This window comes from Tachyglossus aculeatus, chromosome 10 (assembly GCF_015852505.1).
Source record: "Tachyglossus aculeatus isolate mTacAcu1 chromosome 10, mTacAcu1.pri, whole genome shotgun sequence".
NCBI lineage: Eukaryota > Metazoa > Chordata > Mammalia > Monotremata > Tachyglossidae > Tachyglossus > Tachyglossus aculeatus.
The window spans coordinates 52,902,425-52,922,142 of NC_052075.1; the positions used below are offsets into that span (position 1 = coordinate 52,902,425).

A 19,718-nucleotide genomic window follows, 5' to 3' on the forward strand; every position below is an offset into this window, starting at 1 on the left:
GAACACCAGACCGGCCCAATCCAGCCAGGGGCTCCCAGAGGTGCAGAGGGCCACCGCTCCTCGCCAGCAGCCCGAGACCTAGGGGGGCCACTTTTCCCGCTTTTTCAGCTCCATCTGGGAAGGGCAGTGGGGGGGAGGGAGAAGGAAAGGGGAGGGAGGCAGGGATGGGGGAATAAGGAGGAGTTTCCACCATCTCCTCCTCCTCCTGGATGGCTCCTTTTCCTCTTCTCATTCACTCATTAACCCCTTGTGCTCCATCTGGGTTCCGTTCTGGTCACCGAGGGCCTGGGGACGTCTCGGTGATTATAGAGGAGGGTTGGACTCAGGCCCGTCCTGCCAGCTCACTCCCTCCCGCCTTCCCCTTTCTCTCTCTCTCTCTCTTTCTCTCTCTCTCCACCATCTCAGTCCTTCTGGAGGCCCCATAGCCCCCCGGGGTCTGAGCTCTGACCAGCCCCGTCCCTCGGGGTGAGAAGCAGCATGGCCTAGTGGATAGAGCCCGGGGCTGGGAGTCAGAAGGACCTGGGTTCTAATCCCGGCTCCCCTACTTGTCTCCTGTGTGACCTTGGGCAAATCACTTCACTTCCTCTGTGCTTCAGTTATCTCATCTGAAAAATTGGGATCAAGACTCTGAGCTCTACGTGGGACAGGGATGTGTCCACCCCAATTTGCCTGTATCCCTTAGTACAATGCCTGGCACATAGTAAACACTTAACAAATATCACCATTATTATTAGGGCTCGGACAAAAGGACAGGAGGCCAAGGAACCATGGGGATTGGGGTCGGCGGGTGTTCCCTGGCTACCGGCCCCTCCCAAGCACTGGCCAGCAGAGTGAGTGGGGGAGGGGGCCCAAAAAATGAGGGGGTATGGCCACAAGGACCCCCTGCCCACACACACATGCCACCCATGCAACTACCCAGTTCCCAGTGAGGGGGAGGAGAGGGGCAAGGAGAGCCCCTGGAGCAGTTGCCAACTGCAGGTGCCAGGCAGAGTGAGGTGTACAGCGAGGCGGAGGTGGGCACCGCTTACCCAATGTGGTTCGTCCGCAGAGAGATCTCCAGTTCTCTCAGCACTTTGGTCGACTCCTGGACTCGCCTCCTGAATTTCTGAAAACACGGAATTCCCCGTCACTGACCGAGGCCCTGAACTCGGATCTCCTGAACCCGTGACGGGAGAGGAGAGGACAGAGGGAGGGGACAATTTGCGGCCTTACAGCTCCCAGTGGGGGTCAGGGGGTGGTCCAGTTGTGAGGAGAAGGGTGACTGGGCAGGGAGGAGGAAAAAAAAACCCGGGCCCTGCCACCACCACGATCCTCCGGGAACGTCACTCTGTTTCCGCCCGCTCGGCCCCTCCCAGGGGATTGTGGGATGAGGGACCAGGGGGCCACGGTGGGCTAACCGGCCCCAAGGGGAAGATGGCCTATATCACCTTGCGAGTCACGCTGGGATCCAGGAACGTCTGGAGCTTCTGGATATAGGTGTGGGGCGGGTTCTTCACCTGGAACCGCTCCTGTGGGGCGGGAGCAGACGGAACATGGATGGCACCTATCACCCCCACCTGGAAATTCCCCATCGTGCCACCTTCCACCTCACCCGCCTCCCACTCCATCCCTGGCAGCCCACTACTGGGTAGGGACTGTCTCTATATGTTCATTTTATTTTGTTAGTATGTTTGGTTTTGTTCTGTCTCCCCCTTTTTAGACTGTGAGCCCACTGATGGGTAGGGACTGTCTCTACATGTTGTCAGCTTGTACTTCCCAAGTGCTTAGTACAGTGCTCTGCACACAGTAAGCGCTCAATAAATACGATTGATTGATTGATTGATATGTTGCTAACTTGTACTTCCCAAGCACTTAGTACAGTGCTCTGCACACAGTAAGCACTCAATAAATACGATTGATTGATTGATTGGCAGGCTCCACTCCGCTGGCCTCTGCAGCTTGGGAAGGGGGCCTGCTCCCAGCTGCTTCTCCCACCCCACCCCCGCCAATGTCCATAATAATAATAATAACAATGATAGCACTTATTAAGCGCTTACTATGTGCAAAGCACTGTTCTAAGCGCTGGGGAGGTTACAAGGTGATCAGGTTGTCCCTCGGGGGGCTCACAGTCTTCATCCCCATTTTACAGATGAGGTAACTGAGGCCCAGAGAAGTGAAGTGACTTGCCCAAAGTCACACAGCTGACAATTGGTGGAGCCGGGAATTGAACCCATGACCTCTGACTCCAAAGCCCATGCTCTTTCCACTGAGCCATGCTGCTTCTGTATTCATTCATTCATTCAACTGTATTTATTGAGCGCTTACTGTGTGCAGAGCACTGTATTAAGCGCTTGGGAAGTACAAGTTGGCAACGTATAGAGACAGTCCCTACCCAACAGTAGGCTCACAGTCTAGAAGGGGGAGACAGAGAACAAAACAGAACATATTAACAAAATAAAATAAACAGAATAAATATGTACAAATAAAATAGAGTAATAAATACATACAAACATATATACATATATACAGGTGCTGTGGGGAGGGGAAGGAGGTAAGGCAGGGGGATGGAGAGGGGGAGGAGGGGGAGAGGAAGGAGAGGGAGAGGTCTGGGAAGGACTTCTTGCTGCTTGTCCATGCCAAGGGGAAAATGGGTCCACCACCTCTGTACATACTAAGCGCTTACCAAAGGCTTATTATTATTATTATTGTTAAGATAGTTGTATTTGGGAAGCACTTCCTCTGAGCCAAGCATTGTGCTAAGTACTGGGGGCGAAACGATACAGTCAGATCAGCCGGGTCCCTGTCCTGCATGGGGTTCATATATGAAGGTGAGGGATAATAATAATAATAATAATAATAATAATGGCATTTATTAAGCACTAACTATGTGCAAAGCACTGTTCCAAGCACTGGGGAGGTTACAGGGATTTGTTTTTTTTAAAGATATTTGTTAAGTGCTATGTGCCAGGCACTGTACTAAGCACCGGGCTGGACATAGTCCATGTCTCTCATGGGACTCAAGGTCTTTATCTGTATTTTATAAATGAGGGAACTGAGGCCCAGAGAAGTTAAGTGACTTGCCGAAGGTCACACAGCAGACAAGTAGTGGAGCCGGGATTAGAACCCAGGTTTTCCGACACCCAAGCCCAAGCTCTTTCAGATGGACCATGCTGCTTCCCAAAAAGGATTTCATTGCTTTTGGGGGTTCTGGATGCTTAGGGTCCCCCAGATCTAGGGGCTCTGGAATGGGCTTCCCAAAGGGCACAGGTCTGGGAGTTGGAGGACCTGGGTTCTAATCCTGACTTCACCACATGCCTGCTTTGTGATCTTGGGCAATTCACTTAACAGGGATTGTGGCCAACCTGATTATCTTGTATTTACCACAGCACTTAGTGAAGTCAAAAACTGCAGATGCAAATTTATCACATTGGATACAGTCCCTGTCCCCCATGGGCTTCATAGTCTAAGTAGGAGGAAGAACAGGAACTGAATCCCCACTTTACAGTCGAGGAACCTGAAACACAGGAAAGTAAAGTGACTTGCCCAAGGTCACAGAGCAAGCAATCGGCAGGTTCTCTGACTCCCAGGTTGGAGCTCTTTCCACTAGGCCCCACTGCTCTTACCACAATTCTTATTCAGGGACGGAGAAACAGGTGGTGGCAGGGAACGGGTCGGCCGGTAGTAATAGTAATTCTTGGGGTATTTGTTAAGCGCTTACTCTGTACAAAGCACTGTGCCAGGCGCTGGGGTAGATGCAGTGAGGCCTTCCCTAAGCCTTCCTCTCCTCTTCTCCCTCTCCCTTCTGTTTCACCCTAACTTACTCCCTTAATTCACCCCTCTCCCAGCCCCACAGCACTTAGGTCCCTAAGTCTTCCTCTCCTCTTCTACCTCTCCCTTCTGCATCACCCTAACTTGCTCCCTTAATTCACCCCTCTCCCAGCCCCACAGCACTTAGGTCCCTAAGTCTTCCTCTTCTCTTCTCCCTCTCCCTTCTGCGTCACCCTAACTTGCTCCCTTAATTCACCCCTCTCCCAGCCCCACAGCACTTAGGTCCTTATCTATCTATTTAATTATTTATATCAACGCCTGTCTCCACCCCTCAAGACTGTAAACCCGCAGTGGACAGGGAATATGACTGCTAATTGTTGCAGTGCGCTCTTCCAAGTGCTTAGTACAGTGCTCTGCCCACAATAAATGCTTAATAAATACAATCGAATGAATGAATGAAATTTTCCAGAGACCTTTAGACGTCTACTTGAGCTGGGGGACGGCATCCTACCCAGAGGCAGGGGGAGGAAAGAGATGACCTTTGGAGAGCCCAGGTGGGCCTGGGAGTAAGAGGTTTGTGCCCAACCCAGCTCTCCTACCTCGGGAAAGGCTCTAGGGCTGGTTCGGAGGGGACAGATCTCCAGGAGAATCCCCGAAGATCCCCCAGAGCTGGGCCCCTTGGGAGGCGGGGGCTGATTCGCCCGGGGCCTGCGTCCTGACCGGAGGGGCCGCTGAGGGTGGGTCCCCGTGGGAGCGGGAAGAGAAGCTGGGCTCCCAGCCCTGCCCCTGGCTCCGGCCCTGCCATGCCTATCCTCTGCAAACAGGAAATTTGCAGCCCTGGAGGCCAGGAAACTCTCAGCTGGGTCCCCAGTCAGGACTGTCCACAGACAGAGCCCCCCTCCCTGTCCTGGCCTCCCTATCCCCCACCACAGCCGCCCTTTCTCCACACAGGCCCTCCCTCCCTCAATCCCAGCCCAAAGTCGGTGCCCGCTCCGGGCCCCGGCTCCTCCCCCCCCACAGGTGGCCCATGGCTTCCCCATCCCCTCCGCTGGCCGTTCCGGAGCCTCGGTACCTGGTCACAGATGAGGTCCCACTTCTTGTCGTTGTCGTACTGCCGCAGGAGGCGAGCCTTGTCGGGGGGTAGGTTCATGGAGCTCTGAGGAGAGAAAGGGGCTGGATCAGCGGGCGAGGGGTCTGCCTGGGAAGACCCTCCCTGAAGAGGACAAGGACTGGAGGGGGGGGGGGAAGAGCAGGCCCTCTGGAACCCCTCCGCCACGCTCAGAGACTCGCCCTAGCCATACCAGTCCTTCCCCCTGCTCCTCGACTTACCACTTACATGTGTCTATTTGTACCCATTTTCAGTGGCTCAGTGGAAAGAGCCCGGGGTTGGGAGTCAGAGATCATGGGTTCTAATCCCGGCTCCGCCACTTGTCAGCTGTGTGACTTTGGGCAAGTCACTTCACTTCTCTGGGCCTCAGTTCCCTCATCTGCAAAATGGGGATTAAGACTGGGAGTCCCACGTGGGACAACCCGATCACCTTGTATCCCCCCAACGCTTAGAACAGTGCTTCACACATAATAAGCACTTAACAAATACCATCATTATTATTATTATTATTATTGTTACAATCCATTCATCAATGGCATTTTTTGGGAGCTTACTGTGTGCAAAGCACTGTGCTAAGTGTACAGGAGAATATGATACAACAGAGCCGGTAGACATGATCCCTGTCCCCAGAGAGTTTATAATCTAAATTGGAAGGCAATTATCTGTAGTCTGTACAGATAACTCATCTGTAAACTGGGGATTCATTACCTGTTCTCTCTCCCCGAGTCTCATGTGGGACAGGGACTGGGTCTGACCTGAGTATCTTGTATCAATTCCAGCTCTTGGCAGAGAGTATGTATTTAAGAAATTCCACAGCTGTTATTAAGATTATTACCAGGGGACTGTGTCCAATCCGATTTGCTTCTATCCACTCCAGAATTTAGCACAGTGCCTGGCACACAGTAAGTGCTTAGCAAATACCAGAATTATTATCATTATTATTATTACTACCAGGACCAAAAGGAAAAGGTCATCTCCCCAGCCTCCCAGAGGGCTTCCCAAGAGCAACGAGGAGGTCCCGGGCAGCTCAAGGCTTCCCCGGTGTCTGAATTCTAAAAACAGGTTTCCTCTGCCTGAAAGTCAGAGATTGGGAGGGGAGGAGGAGGAGGGGAGGAGGGCACAGAGAAGCAGCGTGGCTTGGTGGCTAGAGCAAGGGCCTGAGAGTCAGAAGGACCTGGGTTCTAATCCCGGCTCCCCCACATGTCTGTTGCGGTGACCATGGGCAAGTCACTTCACTTCTCTGGACATCAGTCACCTCATCTGTAAAAATGGGGATAAGAATGTGAGCCCTATGTGGGACAGGGACTGCGTCCAACTTACATCTACTTTAATGCTTAGAACGGTGCTTGTCATATAGTAAGCACTTAACAAGTACCATTATTATTATTTTTGTTAGAGACCCAGGAAAAAGGATGGTGGAGAGGGAGAAAGGAGGGGTCAGTCAATCGTATTTATTGAGCACTGACTGTGTGCAGAGCATTGTACTAAGCACTTGGGAGAGTATAATAGAACTATATAATAGACATATTCCCTGCCCACAACGAGTTTACACATCTAGCAGAGGAGACAGACATTAAATAATCGACAGATATGTACACGAGTGCTGTGGGGCTAGGGGTGATGGATGAATAAAGGGAGCAAGTCAGGGTGACGCAGAAGGGAGTGGGAGAAGAGGCAAGGAGGGCTTGGTCAGGGAAGGCGTCTTGGAGGAGATGGGCCTTCAGTATGGCTTTGACGCGAGGGAGAATCATTGTCTGTCGGATATGAAGAGGGAGAGATATCACTTCCTGTCTACACCAACTTCCTCCCCTTAACCACCAAGCTGCCAGCTGTGTCCGCCTTCAATCACCGGGCTTTAGTCGACCGCTTCCCGGCTCACCCGGGCTAGGCAGGGGGTAAAGGGTTGGTAGCCCACCCAGCCGGGCCAACTCCAGGGAACCTCCAGGGATCTGGACGGTGGGCCCTGGGGAAGAAGTGGCCAGGTGAATCAGCTGGGCGGGGGGCCACGAGCGGGCCTCTGTCTTTCCATCACGGTCCTTCGGGAATCAAAGATCTGGGGGACCAGAATATAACTTCCCTTATCCTCCGCTGCTTCTCCAGAGCTGGCACCCAAGGAAGGGATTTTGCTCCCATTTGGGGTGAGAGGTCTCGGGGTCGGGCCGGGACTGGGCTGATCTTCCCCTAAGAGCTTGCAAACTGCAAGGCAGAGAGGTTTAGTGGGAGGGCTGCTCTTTAGGGTACGGAGCGGGGCCTTCTGGGTGAACAACCCCTGGTCTAAGGGGAACACCACCCTAGGCCCACAACACGGTTTTGGTGAGGAGAAGGATGTTATCACAAGAGGCTCTTGGTCACTCTGGCCTGGACTTGGTCTTCTGCTACCTCTGCTTCACTAGCCACTGTTGCTCCTCCTGTTCTTCCTCCTCCTCCTTCTCCTCTCACCCGTTCTCCACCCTCTCTCTCCAGCCCCCCAGTGTGAGTCCTTGGCCTCCCAGAAGGGAGGTGCCTCAAGCTCTCTGATGCCAAATGGGGGAATGGGAGGCAGGGTAGAGTCCAGGGGGGGTTGGAGGGGGTGGGCAGAAAGGCCAGAATAATAATCATCCTCATTTGAACGTGTGTAGTATCTGTTAAGCACTTACTGTGTGCCAGGCACTGTACTAAATTCTGGGGTGGACACCAGGCAAGCAGGTTGGACACACTCCATGTCCCACATTGGACTCACGGTCTTAATCCCCACTTTTACAGAAGAGGGAACCGAGGCCCACAGTAGTGAAGTGACTTCCCCAAGGTCACACAGCAGACAAGTGGCAGAGCGGGATTAGAACCCAGGTCCTTCTGACTCCCAAACCCGTGCTCTAGCCACTAGACCACACTGCTTCTCTCGCTGTGGTATTCAGCGCTTACTCTGCGCTAAGCCCAAGGTAGATCCAAGATCATCGGATTTGGCACCGCTCCCTGTCCCACCTGGGGCTCTCGGTCTAATTTTACAGATGAGGAAATGGAGGAATAGACGAGTTCAGCGACTTGCCCACGGCCACCCATCAGGGAAGGAGGGAGCGGGGATTAGAACCCAGGCCCTCCACCTCCCAGACCTGTGCACTTTTCACTAGGCCAGGCCGCTTTTCCAGAAGAAGAAACAGCAGGGAGACTTTCCATGGCTCCGTGGTCCCAGCTGGGCACCACAGACTCTCCCCACTGTGGCCAGGCCTCTCTGGCCCGGCCCACCTCCCCCTCGACCCCACCCCTGCCTCAGTTCCCCTCCGACCCGGCGGGAAGGGGGCTTAGAGCTTCCTGTCCGCCTCTGGGACTTGCCACCGCCTCAGCCCGAGCGCAGGGAAAAACCCAACTGACGGAAAATAGGAATTGGAAAGAAAGCTTCCCCACGGAGCTTCTGGTCGGGGCCCAGGTGGTGCTGGTAACCCCTGAGAGCTAGGGCTAAGACCACCAGGGCCAAGAAGGGTCCATGGTTTCCTCAGGGCGAGGCTGCGGGGAGCCCAGGGGATTGGGTGGGGGGTGTGCGGAAAAGATGGCGGGGGGCCAGCAGGGAGCTCGGGGAGTTTGTTTCTGTTAGGCAGATAAAGCCCCAGTGTGAGATGGTGAGATGTGGTTTCCCAGCCCCACCACCCCGCCTCCCCGCTGCCCCCGCCGTTGACATTGATCGCCCCCATGGCCGCTGAGAGCACCCTAAGGAAAAGTTCCCACGCAGCCCGGCCCGGCCCACCCTGGCCTACCCCGGCCCACCCTGGCCCAGCCCAGCCCAGCCGTCACCCCCTCCTCCTCCTCGCTGCTCGGCTCCCAACCCCCACCGAGATGAAACGGGACATTGTTCTGGCCGCCACATGCCGCCAATCCGGACGTGGAACGCCACTCGAGCCCTGCACGCGCACCGACCCACTTTACGGACACACACACTGGGCCCAGGGGGTGGGCAGGGGGGTAGGAGTGACAGGGAGGGGAAGTGACCAGGCTGCCCCTGCACCCCGGGAGGGACCCCATCTCATTTATTCATCCGATCATATTTATTGAGCGCTGACTGTGTGCAAAGCACTGTACTAAGCGCGTGGGAGAGTCCAACAATAAACAAACACATTCCTTGCCCATGCTGGGGACCACCCGTAACTCCCCGAGCCCATGGGGATGTGTTTGTGGGGGTGGCGGGGAGGGGAGCGGAGTTAGACACAACTCAGCCTGGGGCCCATCCTGTGCCTTGAAAGTAACTGTGGGATCCTGCTCCCTTCTCCTTAAATCAATCCATCAGTCGTTTTCCTGTAAGCTTTTGGAAGGCAGGGATGGGCTCTACTTTACTGTGCTCTCCCCAGTGTTTACAACAGCGCTCTGCACAGAGTGGATGTTCACACTGTAAGTCTTTAAGAGAACGACCTGGCTTCTACTCTTGGTTTCGCCTCTTTGCTGTGGGACCTTGGCCGGGTTGCTTCACTTCTCTGTGCTTCAGTTCCCTCATCTGTAAAATGGGAATGAAGACTGGGAGTCCCATGGGGGATAGAGACTGGGTTCCACCTGATTAGCTTGTGTCTACCCCAGCTCTTAGTACAGTGTGTGGTACGTAGTAAGTGCTTAATACCATTTTTTTTTAAAAAAGTTCCTCAAGAGGAGGGACTTGTGTGTCCCGACTCCCTTACCTTGTCCTCTCCCTGGCACTTAGTCAATTGTATTTACTGAGCGCTTACTGTGTACAGAGTACTGTACTGAGAGCTTGGGAGAGTACAATATAGCAGTAAAAAAGACACATTCCCGGCCAACAACAAGCTGCTCCATAATAAAATAATAACAATAATAATGATGGTACTTAAGCACTTACTATGTGCCAAGCACTGTTCTAAGCACTGGGGTAGATACAAGTTAATATGTTGGACACAGCTCCTGTCCCACATGGGGCTCCCAGTCTTCCTCCCCATTTTACAGATGAGGTCGCTGAGGCCCAGAGAAGTGAAGCAACTCCCCCAAGGTCACATAGCAGACATGTGTCGGAGCAGGGATTAGAACCCAGGTCCTTCTGATTCCCAGGCCCGGGCTCTAGCCTCCAGACCACACTGCTTCTCCATACAGTTGGCGCTCAAGAAATTCCACTGATTGATCGACCGGCTGACTACGTCCTGTTGATTGAGCAGGGGTGGGAAGGGGAGAGCTCGTGCGTCACGTCGCCCAGACGGGGCCAGGCTGTGGTGGGATGGGGTGGCGGGGTGGGGAGGGGGCCGGTTCCAATTCCCGCTGCCTCTCGCCCCCCTCCACGTCTCCCCCGGGGCCCCTCCCTGGACCCTCCGGGCCAGGCAGCCCCGCTGCAGTAGCAGCTCCCAGACAATCGGGGTTATTTTCGGCCGGAGCCTTTAACGCAAGCCAGCTGGCCGGGGCCCGGGGCCAGCGGGGTGGGGGCGGTTGGGGTCGGGGGGCTGGGGCGGGTGTCTTTTTCTGCTCAGGCGGCCCAGAGCCCACACTGCCGCTGCTCCTCCTAATTCCCAAAGAAAACTTGAAACATGTCGGCCAACTCTGTTGCCCTGGACTCTCCCAAGCACGTAGTATGTTGCTCTGCCCAGAGTAAGCGCTCAGTAGAATTCTTCATCGATGGTGTTTAGGTAAAAATACCACTGATGATGAATTCCAGGTTTAAAAGGCCCCCTTCAAATAAAAAACCGAAAAAAAATGAGGGATTTCGAGCCCAGGTCCAAGAGGTAGAATTCAATAGGCCCCAGGAGCTGACCATGCGTCTCTCTGGCCTCTGGGGCAGCGAGGGAATTGGAGGCACAGATGGTGGGGAGGGTTGGGGGGTCCGGCCTGGCTCTGGGGGTCTGCTGTGCAGGTGGCAGACCTCCCCCAAACCCCCCACTTCCCACCCTCCCCCTCTCCAGGGTTGGGGTTGGGAGGAGGCCCTCCAGACGGCCCATCCTGGAACCGGGCTCTGAGTCAGCTACTGCTGGAGCTTCTGGGAGAAGAGCTGTGTCCTGTGGCGGAAAGGAAAAAAGTAGCAACAGCCGGGCTTTGCCAGAGGAGCTTCTGGCTGCTGGCTCGTGGATGGGGACGCGGAGGAGGGGGAAGGAGAGGAGGGGGACGGGGAGGAGGGAGATGGAGAGGAGGGGGATGAGAGGGACAGGGCGGAGGGGGACGGGATAGGAGGGGGCGGTCGGAAGGATGGGGACAGGGCAGAGAGGGATGGGGCAGGAGGGGGATGGAGAGGAAGGGTAAGGGGAGGAGGGGTGTGGGGAACAGGGGGATGAGGTAGAGAAGGATGGGAAAGAGGTGAGTAGGGGAGAGCAGCATTCCCGGGGCAGGAGAGGCCTGAAAGCTGGGTTCTAATAATAATAATAATAATAATAATAATAGCATTTGTTAAGCGCTTACTATGTACAAAGCACTGTTCTAAGTGCTGGGGGGGATACAAGGTGGTCAGTTTGTCCCACGAGGGCTCACAGTCTTCATCCCCATTTTACAGATGAGGTAACTGAGGCTCCGAGAAGTTAAGTGACTTGCCCAAGGTCACACAGCAGACATGTGGGGGAGTCGGGATTTGAACGCATGACCTCTGACTCCAAAGCCCGGGCTCTTTCCATTGAGCCACGTTGCTTCTCTAATCTGGACTCTGCGACTTTCCCGCTGCCCAACTCTGGGCAAGTCGTTTGACTTCTTGATACCTCAGTTTTCTCCTCTATAAAATGGGAATTCAAAACCTGTTAATCATAATAGCATTTACGAAGCACTCCCTATGTGCTAAACACCGTATTAAGCACCGGGATGGTAAGAGACAATTGGGTCGGACACAGTCCCTGTCCCACTTGGGGCTCGCTGTCTAAACAGGAGGGAGAACGGGCGTTGAATCGCCAGTTTCCAGATGAGGAAACCGAGGCCCAGAGAAGTGAAGTGTCTTGCCCAAGGTCACACAACAGATAAGCATCCATGCCAGGATGAGAACCCAGGCCCTCTAGTTTTTCCAATTGAGTGCGCTGCTTCTCCGTCCTATATAGACCGCAAGCCCCACGTGGGACAGGGACTGCATCTGATCGGGTTATCTTGTGTATACCTCAATGCTTCGTACATAATCCATGTTTAACAAATACCACAATAATGATTATTAGGAGAGGGCCTGAGGGCCTCTGGGCTAGCTTCTTTCTGAGACAAAGGAAGAGGAGATTGTCCTGCAGCATGGGATGTAAAATCCAGCCTGGGTCTGCCTGCCGATACATACAAATCCGGTTGGACAGAGTCCCTGTCCCACATGGGGCTCACACTCAATCCCCATTTTACAGATGAGGTCACTGAGAAACAGAGAAATGAAGTGACTTGCCCAGGGTCACACAGCAGACAAGTGGTGGAGCCAGGATTAGAACTCAGGTCCTCCAACTCCCAGCCCCAGGCTGTTTCCACTAGACCATGCTGCTTCTCTAAGAGAAGTGAAGCGACTTGCCCAAGGTTACACAGCAGCCAAGTGGTGGAGCCCGGATTAGAACCCAGACCTGACTCCGAGGGAGATATTGAATCCACACTTGACAGATGAGATACCTGAGGCACAGAAGAAGTGAACTGACTTGCCCAAGATCACACAGCAGGCAAGGTCTGTTTATTGTTCTACTGTCCACTCCCAAGCGCTTAGTACAGCGCTTTGCACACAGTAAGCACTCAATAAATACCATTTAGTGATTAAGTGACTCGGGCTTCTGGAGCCGGAAAGCAGATGGGGGCTGAAGGAAGCCAGGTGAAGCAGGACAGAGCCCGGTGGTTTAGACCCCTAAAGCCACACCCTGGACTGACGTATGGGGTCTTCCTGGTCTGCCTCAGTGGACCCAAGCCGGTGATGAAAGAGGGACTGGGCCCGAACCAGCTGCTACTTCAGGGTGCCCTGGAAGAAGCGAGGGGATGTGGAGAATCCCTTAGTCTGGAGGCAACCAGCAAACAGGCCAAAGTAGTCCGGGCCTGGCTCCCTCCTCTCCACGCCCCGGCCCGCCTCTCTGGAGCTGCTGGGAGGGTCCCAGAGCCAGCCAAATAGACTGGGCGAGCTCGAGGTAGATGGAAAAGGCTTGTTAGCCCTTCTGGGCTGAGCCAAGAGGAGCCCTGTCTCCCCCCCGGTTGCCGCCCGATGTCCCAGGGACACCAGCTCCTGCTTGGGGGATCCTCTCCGGGTGGGTCAGGCTACCATCTTGATGGTTACTCCTCACCAAAAACTCACAAACTCCTCACACTTGGCTTTAAAGCATTCAATCACCTGGCCCCCTCCTACCTCACTTCACTACTAAGAGAAGCAGCATGGCCTAGTGGACGGACCCCGGGCCTGGGGGTCAGACGGTCACGGTTTCTAATCTCGGCTCCGCCACTTGCCTGCTGGGTGACCTTGGGCAAGTCACTTCACTTCTCTGGGCCTCAGTTACCTCATCTGTAAAATGGGAATTTAGATTGTGAGCCCCATGTGGGACAAAGCCCACTGTTGGGTAGGGACTGTCTCTATGTGTTGCAAACTTGTACTTCCCAAGCGCTTAGTACAGTGCTCTGCACACAGTAAGCGCTCAATAAATACGATTGATGATTGATGATGATGATGACAAAGGACTGATTTGCTAGTATCCATCCCAGTGCTTAGTACAGTCCCTGGCACACACTAAGCGCTTAACAAATACCATAATTATTATTATTACTACAATCCAGTCTGCACACTTCGCTCTTCTAATGTCAACCTTCTCACTGTACCTCGATAATAATAATAATAATAATGGCATTTGTTAAGCGCTTACTATGTGCAAAGCACTGTTCTGAGCACTGGGGTGATATAAGGTGATCAGGTTGTCGCATGTGGGGCTCACAGTCTTAATCCCCATTTTACAGATGAGGTAACTGAGGCCCAGAGAAGTTGTGACTTGCCCAAAGTCACACAGCTGACAAGTGGCGGAGCCAGGATTAGAACCCATGACCTCTGACTCCCAAGCCCGTGCTCTTTACACTGCTTCTCTCGTCTATCTCACAGTTGACCCCTCGCCCAATTCCTCCCTCTGGCTTGGAAGGCCCTCCCTCCTCAAATCCAACAGACGATGACTCTCCCCGCTTTCAAAACCTTATTGAAGGCCCATCTCCTCCAAGAGGCCTTCCCTCATTAACCCCCCCTTTCCTCTTCTCCCACTCCCTTCTGCATCATCCTGACTTGCTCCCTTTGTTCATCCCCACCCAACCCCGGCCCACATCACTTACGTCCATATCTGTAATGTATTTATTTATATTAATGTCTGCCTCCCCCTCAGGGCTGCAAGCTTGCTGTGGGCAGGGAATGTATCTGTTTATTGCTCTACTGTACTCTTCCAAAAGTTTAGTTCAGTGCTCTGCACACGGTGAGTGCTCAATAAATACAAGTGAATGAATGAATGAGGATGCTGGCTATTGCCACCGGCAGGAATTAGAGCACTCTCTCTCCTCTGTCCTTTGGATAGATGACATTCTCTGGAGAGATCACGTCCCCCCAGTCTCAGCGACCGGCCTGGCCTCTGGATCGCCCAGCCGGGCCCCGGACACGTCCCATCTGGACTTCCTCAACCTTTCCCATCTCTACCTTCTCACCCCTTCCAGTGGGCAAAAATTCCATTTTCCCAAATCCCGCTCTGAAAGTGATCTCGCGCCCCACCCCAACCGGTACCCTTCCCAGACAAACCCAAGCCTTGGGCTGGGGTCACGACCCCCTGTCGCTTCCCACCACGACACCCAATCTCGTCTCCTGCTACTCCCCCACCTGCTCCCATCAACCATCCAGCTGAATTTTTTGCCGCCCTTGCAGGGGCTCCTCCCTCTCCCAGCCCCCAAACCTCAGCCCACTCCTTCCCACACGACAGACGGAGGGGAGGAGGAGGAATGGAATTTACTAGAGAAACAGCCCGATTTAGTAGGAAAAGCCCCGGCCTGAGAGTCAGAGGACCTGGGTTCGAACCCTGGTCCTGCCCCTTACCTGCTGTGACCTCGGGCAACTTACTTTGCTTCCCCAGGCCTCAGTTTCCTCATCTGTCACAAGGGGATTCAATGCCTGTTCTCCCTCCTTCTTACACTGTGATCTCCCTGAGGGGTGGGGACTGTGCCCAACCTGATTATCATGTATCTTTCCCAGTGCTTAGTACAGTGCTGAGAAATTGGTAAGTGCTTGGCAAATACCACAGTCATCATCATCATTATTTATTATATTTGTATTTATTTATTATTTATTATTATTCAGCGCTTAGAACAGTGCTTTGCACATAGTAAGTGCTTAATAAATGCCATCATTATTATTATAGTAGTAGTATGCTACTACTGGAAGTAGTAGTCATCTGGAAAATGGGGATTAAGTCTGTGAGCCCCATGTGGGACAACTTGATTACCTTGTATCTACCCCAGCGCTTAGAACAGTGCTTTGTACATAGTAAGCGCTTAACAAATGACATTATTATTATTATTATTATTACTATGACTACTACTACTAATAATAATAAAATGAATACCATCATTAGAATTATTTATGGAAGGCCAAACTGAGGCAGTCCCCAGGTCCATGAAAGAATTGAAAGGGCAACTTGCTAGGGAGAGAGTTCTGAAGCAGCCCGGCTTAGTAGACAGACCACAGGCTTGGGAGTCAGAAGGATCTGCGTTCTAATTCCGGCTCTGCCACTTGTCTGCTGTGTGACCTTGGGAAAGTCGCTTCTCTTCCCTGGGCCTCAGTTCCCTCTTCTGTAAAATGGGGATTAAGATCCTGAGCCCCATGTGGGACAGGGACCGTATCCAACCTGATTAGCTAGTATCTACCCCAGCGCTTAGAACAGTGCTTGAGACATAGTAAGCTCTGAACAAACACAATCATTATTATTATTTGTTCAGCTTAACACTGCATGCCCAAAGTTAGGCCTGGTAATACCTCCCTCTCTGGCTCCTCCTTGTTCCCTAGCCTGCTCTACAAGCTGTTCTCCAGCCTCCAATCAATTAATCAAAGGTATTTATTGGGGGCGTACTATGTGCAGAGCACTGTACTAAGTGTGTGGGAGAGTACACGACAACAGCTGGCAGACTCCGTTCCCCACCCACCTCCAAACATTCAATCGTATTTACTGAGCTCTTATGGTGTGCAAAGCACTGTGCTGTACCTCCAGTGATGAGAACTCAGAAACTCCCCTTTGATACATGTTTGTTCCCCTGAAGAGAAACCAGGTTGGCAATCAGGGGGTGTCAGCTAGCCCGGCCCCTTCCTCCCTGCCTCCGATAATATAACAAGAATAATAATAATAACAATAAAGGTATTTGTTAAGTGCTTATTTCATGCCAAGAGCTGGGACAGATACAAGGTCATCAGGTTGGACACAGTCCCTGCCCCACATGGGGCTCCTAGTCTAAGGAAAGGAGAATGGATATTAAATCTCCATTTTACAATTGAGGGAACTGAGGCCCAGGGGAGTAAAGTGACTTCCTCAAAGTCACCCAGCAGGCAAGAGGCAGAGCTAGGATTAGAACCCAGGCCCTGACTCCAAGGCCCGGGCTATTTCCACTAGGCCACCCCTTTCTTGTCCCTCCCAGCCTGCCCTGGTCTCTTAAAGGGCTTGGAAATGACCCCTGGTCTACCCCAAATCCCAGGACAGGGCATCTCCAACATCTCCTCCCTCACCAGTCCCATCACCTTCCTGCCTGGAGCTGCCCTAATTAACACCGTGTTTTTAACAGATAAATAAACCACATTTTATAGGTTGGGTCAATCCAATTGATATAGCTCATTAAGTTAGCAACAGGGATGGTATGTTTGTGTGTGTGAGAGAGAGTGAGTGAGTGTGTGTACACACCCCTGACCCACACTCATCCTCTTCTGAAGCACCCAGGAGGAGAACACCACTAGCCCTGAGGTATCCCAGAGACAGAGCAAACAATCATGACCTCACCCCGGTCTGGGCGAGGGCTACCTGGGGTGACCACTGGGAACTGCCCGAGTCCCGGTAGCGGGCCTCAGAGGGCTCTCCAAACCCTTGGCACAATACTAATAATAATAAATAATGATGGCATTTTTCAAGTGCTTACTATGTGCCAAGCACTGTTCTAAGCGCTGGAGAGGTTACAAGGTGATCAGGTTGTCCCACATGGGGCTCACAGTCTTCATCCCCATTTGACAGATAAGGTCACTGAGGCCCAGAGAAGTTAAGTGACTTGCCCAAAGTCACACAGCTGACAAGTGGCGGAGCTGGGATTGGAACCCATGACCTCTGACTCCCAAGCCCGGGCTCTTTCCACTGAGCCACGCTGCTTCTCAATGAGGATGGGCAGATTGGCACTGCTGCTCCTTGCCATCGATTCGTAAATGCCAAAGTTCATCCCATCCCTCCCCCTGCCCGCTCCTTATCTGCAACCCTGAAGGGCCCGGAAGGGGGGCACTTTGGCCACGATGCCCACTTCTCATGTCCCCCCTAGATGCCACAGGGAAATCCACCTGCTTTCTAGGAAAATCGGCCTAAGGTCCCCCTGCCCTGACCCTCCCCAAGCCCCCGCAATGCCTTGGCAACTTTACACGGGTGCAGTGGGTCTGCATAATAATAATAACGATAATATTAATTGTGGTATTTGTTGAGCATTTACTATATGCCAGGGGCTGTACTAAGCGCTGGGGTAGATACAAGATAGTCAGGTTGGACACAGTCCAGCGTGGCTCAGTGGAAAGGGCCTGGGCTTTGGAGTCCGAGGTCATGGGTTCAAATCCCGGCTCCACCACTTGTCAGCTGTTTGACTTTGGGCAAGTCATGTCACTTCTCTGGGCCTCAGTTACCTCATCTGTAAAATGGGGATTAAGACTGTGAGCCCCATGTGGGACAATCTGATCACCTTGTATCCCCCCCCCAGCGCTTAGAACAGTGCTTTGCACATAGTAAGCACTTGATAAATGCCATTATTCCCTTCAAGGCCCTACTGAGAGCTCACCTCCTCCAGGAGGCCTTCCCAGACTGAGCCCCCTTCTACCTCTCCCCCTCCTCCCCCTCTCCATCCCCCCCGCCTTACCTCCTTCCCTTCCCCACAGCACCTGTATATATGTATATATATTTGTACATATTTATTACTCTACTTATTTTACTTGTACATATCTATTTATTTTATTTTGTTAATATGTTTTCTTATGTTCTCTGTCTCCCCCTTCTAGACTGTGAGCCCACTGTTGGGTAGGGACCATCTCTATATGTTGCCAACTTGTACTTCCCAAGCGCTTAGTACAGTGCTCTGCACACAGTAAGCGCTCAATAAATACGATTTATTGATTGATTATTATTATTATTATCAAGGGGCTCACAGTCTTCATCCCCACTTTCCAGATGAGGCAACTGAGGCCCAGGGAAGTGAACTGACCTGCCCATGGTCGCACAGCGGACAAGCGGCGGAGCCGGGATTAGAACCCAGCGCCTTCTGACTCCCTAGCCTTCCCTCTATCCACTAGGCCACTCTGCTATTATTATTAGTACTATTATTACTATCAGTCATCTGCAATGGCAACAGTAATTAGCCCACCCCCAAGAGGAGCAATAAAAAATAGCCACCCTGGCTAGAAGGGAGGCCAACACCGGTGCTTTGGCAACACAGTGCTCTGCACATAGTAAGCGCTCAATAAATACGATTGATTGATTGATTTGGAAAAGTTAGGGATGTTGGCACTTCAAAGCAAACCCCAGATGACTGCAGCATCCAAAAGCCCTACCCCTGGAGGAGTTGGAGGGTGAGAGAGCTGGGGATAATGACAGCCTGTGCAAGTTGCTGATTTGTGTTACGTGTCAACCTACAAATGCAAACCAAAAACTCTTCCTTCAGACCAGGCCCGGGCTCTCCAAGGGCGGGCGGGGGCGAATCTCACTCCAGATTTGGGGTCCCTTCCCCCGCTGGCCTCCGAGCCCCCCGGCTCAATCAATCAACTGAGCACCTACTGGGTGCTGAGCACTGTGCTAAGTGGTTGGAAGAGTGAGATAGAATTGGTAAGCCGACGATCAATGGTAGAAGCAGTGCAGCCTTGCAGAAAAAGCCCGGGCCTGGGAGTTGGAGGACTTGGGTTCTAATCCCGGTTCTGCCACTCGTCTGCTGTATGATCTTGGGCGAGACACTTCTCTGGGCCTCAGTTACCTCATCTGGAAAATGGGGATTGAGACTGGGAGCCCGGCATGGGACAGAGACTTTTTCCAACCTGATTTGTTTGTATCCACCCTAGCGCTTAGTACAGTGCCTGGCACATAGTAAGCGCTTAACAAATACCACGATTATTATTATTATGGCTTCTCTGGCCCGATACAACCAAACCATCCGGGCTGCAGGACCCCCCCGGCCCCCGCAATGGCACCGGACCCGAGACTGGATCCCTGCCCATTAAGGGTCTCAGAATCAATCAGTCAATCAATCGATGGCATTTACTGAGCGCTTACTATGTGCAGCACACTATTCGAAGTCCTTGGGAGACTATAGTCCAACAGAATTAGTAGACATGTTCCCTGCCCATAACGAGTTTACAGTCTAGAGGGGGAGATGGACATTAATGGGAATAAATAAGTAATTTATAATAGGGAATTTAAAGATTTGGACAGAAATTCTGCGGGGGTCGGGGGGTGGGGAGGATATCAAGTGTCCAAAGTGACTCTCCGCGGCTGGTCTGTCCTCCTCCTCTTCCCCCTCTCTGGCCTCGGTTAGGGGTGAGCCAGAGCCCATGGGTGCGGTGGGCACTAGTCTGTGCTAACCACTGCCACCAGACCATCCTGCGAGCCTGGGCGAGGGCAAGGCCAGCATGGAGCCCCGCTGGGCTGCTCCGCCTGGGGGCTGGGAGTGGGGGCAGGGGCGGGTGGAGCAGACGGCGGGCAAGACTGGGCCAGGATAGCGGGGATTGTAGGGTATTCCAGGCCCGGGCCGGCCCACGACG

At 53.0% G+C, this 19,718-nt stretch overlaps 1 protein-coding gene across 1 annotated transcript in view; it reads right to left on the reverse strand.

The window, feature by feature from the left end:
- Positions 1 to 19,718, reverse strand: part of FMNL3 (formin like 3) — a 55,890-nt gene that overhangs the window by 22,077 nt on the left and 14,095 nt on the right. The window contains exons 2-4 of the mRNA XM_038752690.1: positions 4,820 to 4,903; positions 1,428 to 1,508; positions 1,029 to 1,105 (exon numbers count right to left, since the gene is read on the reverse strand). Of these exons, the coding sequence (XP_038608618.1) occupies positions 1,029 to 1,105; positions 1,428 to 1,508; positions 4,820 to 4,903 (242 nt within the window). The remainder of the gene's footprint in view (positions 1 to 1,028; positions 1,106 to 1,427; positions 1,509 to 4,819; positions 4,904 to 19,718) is intronic.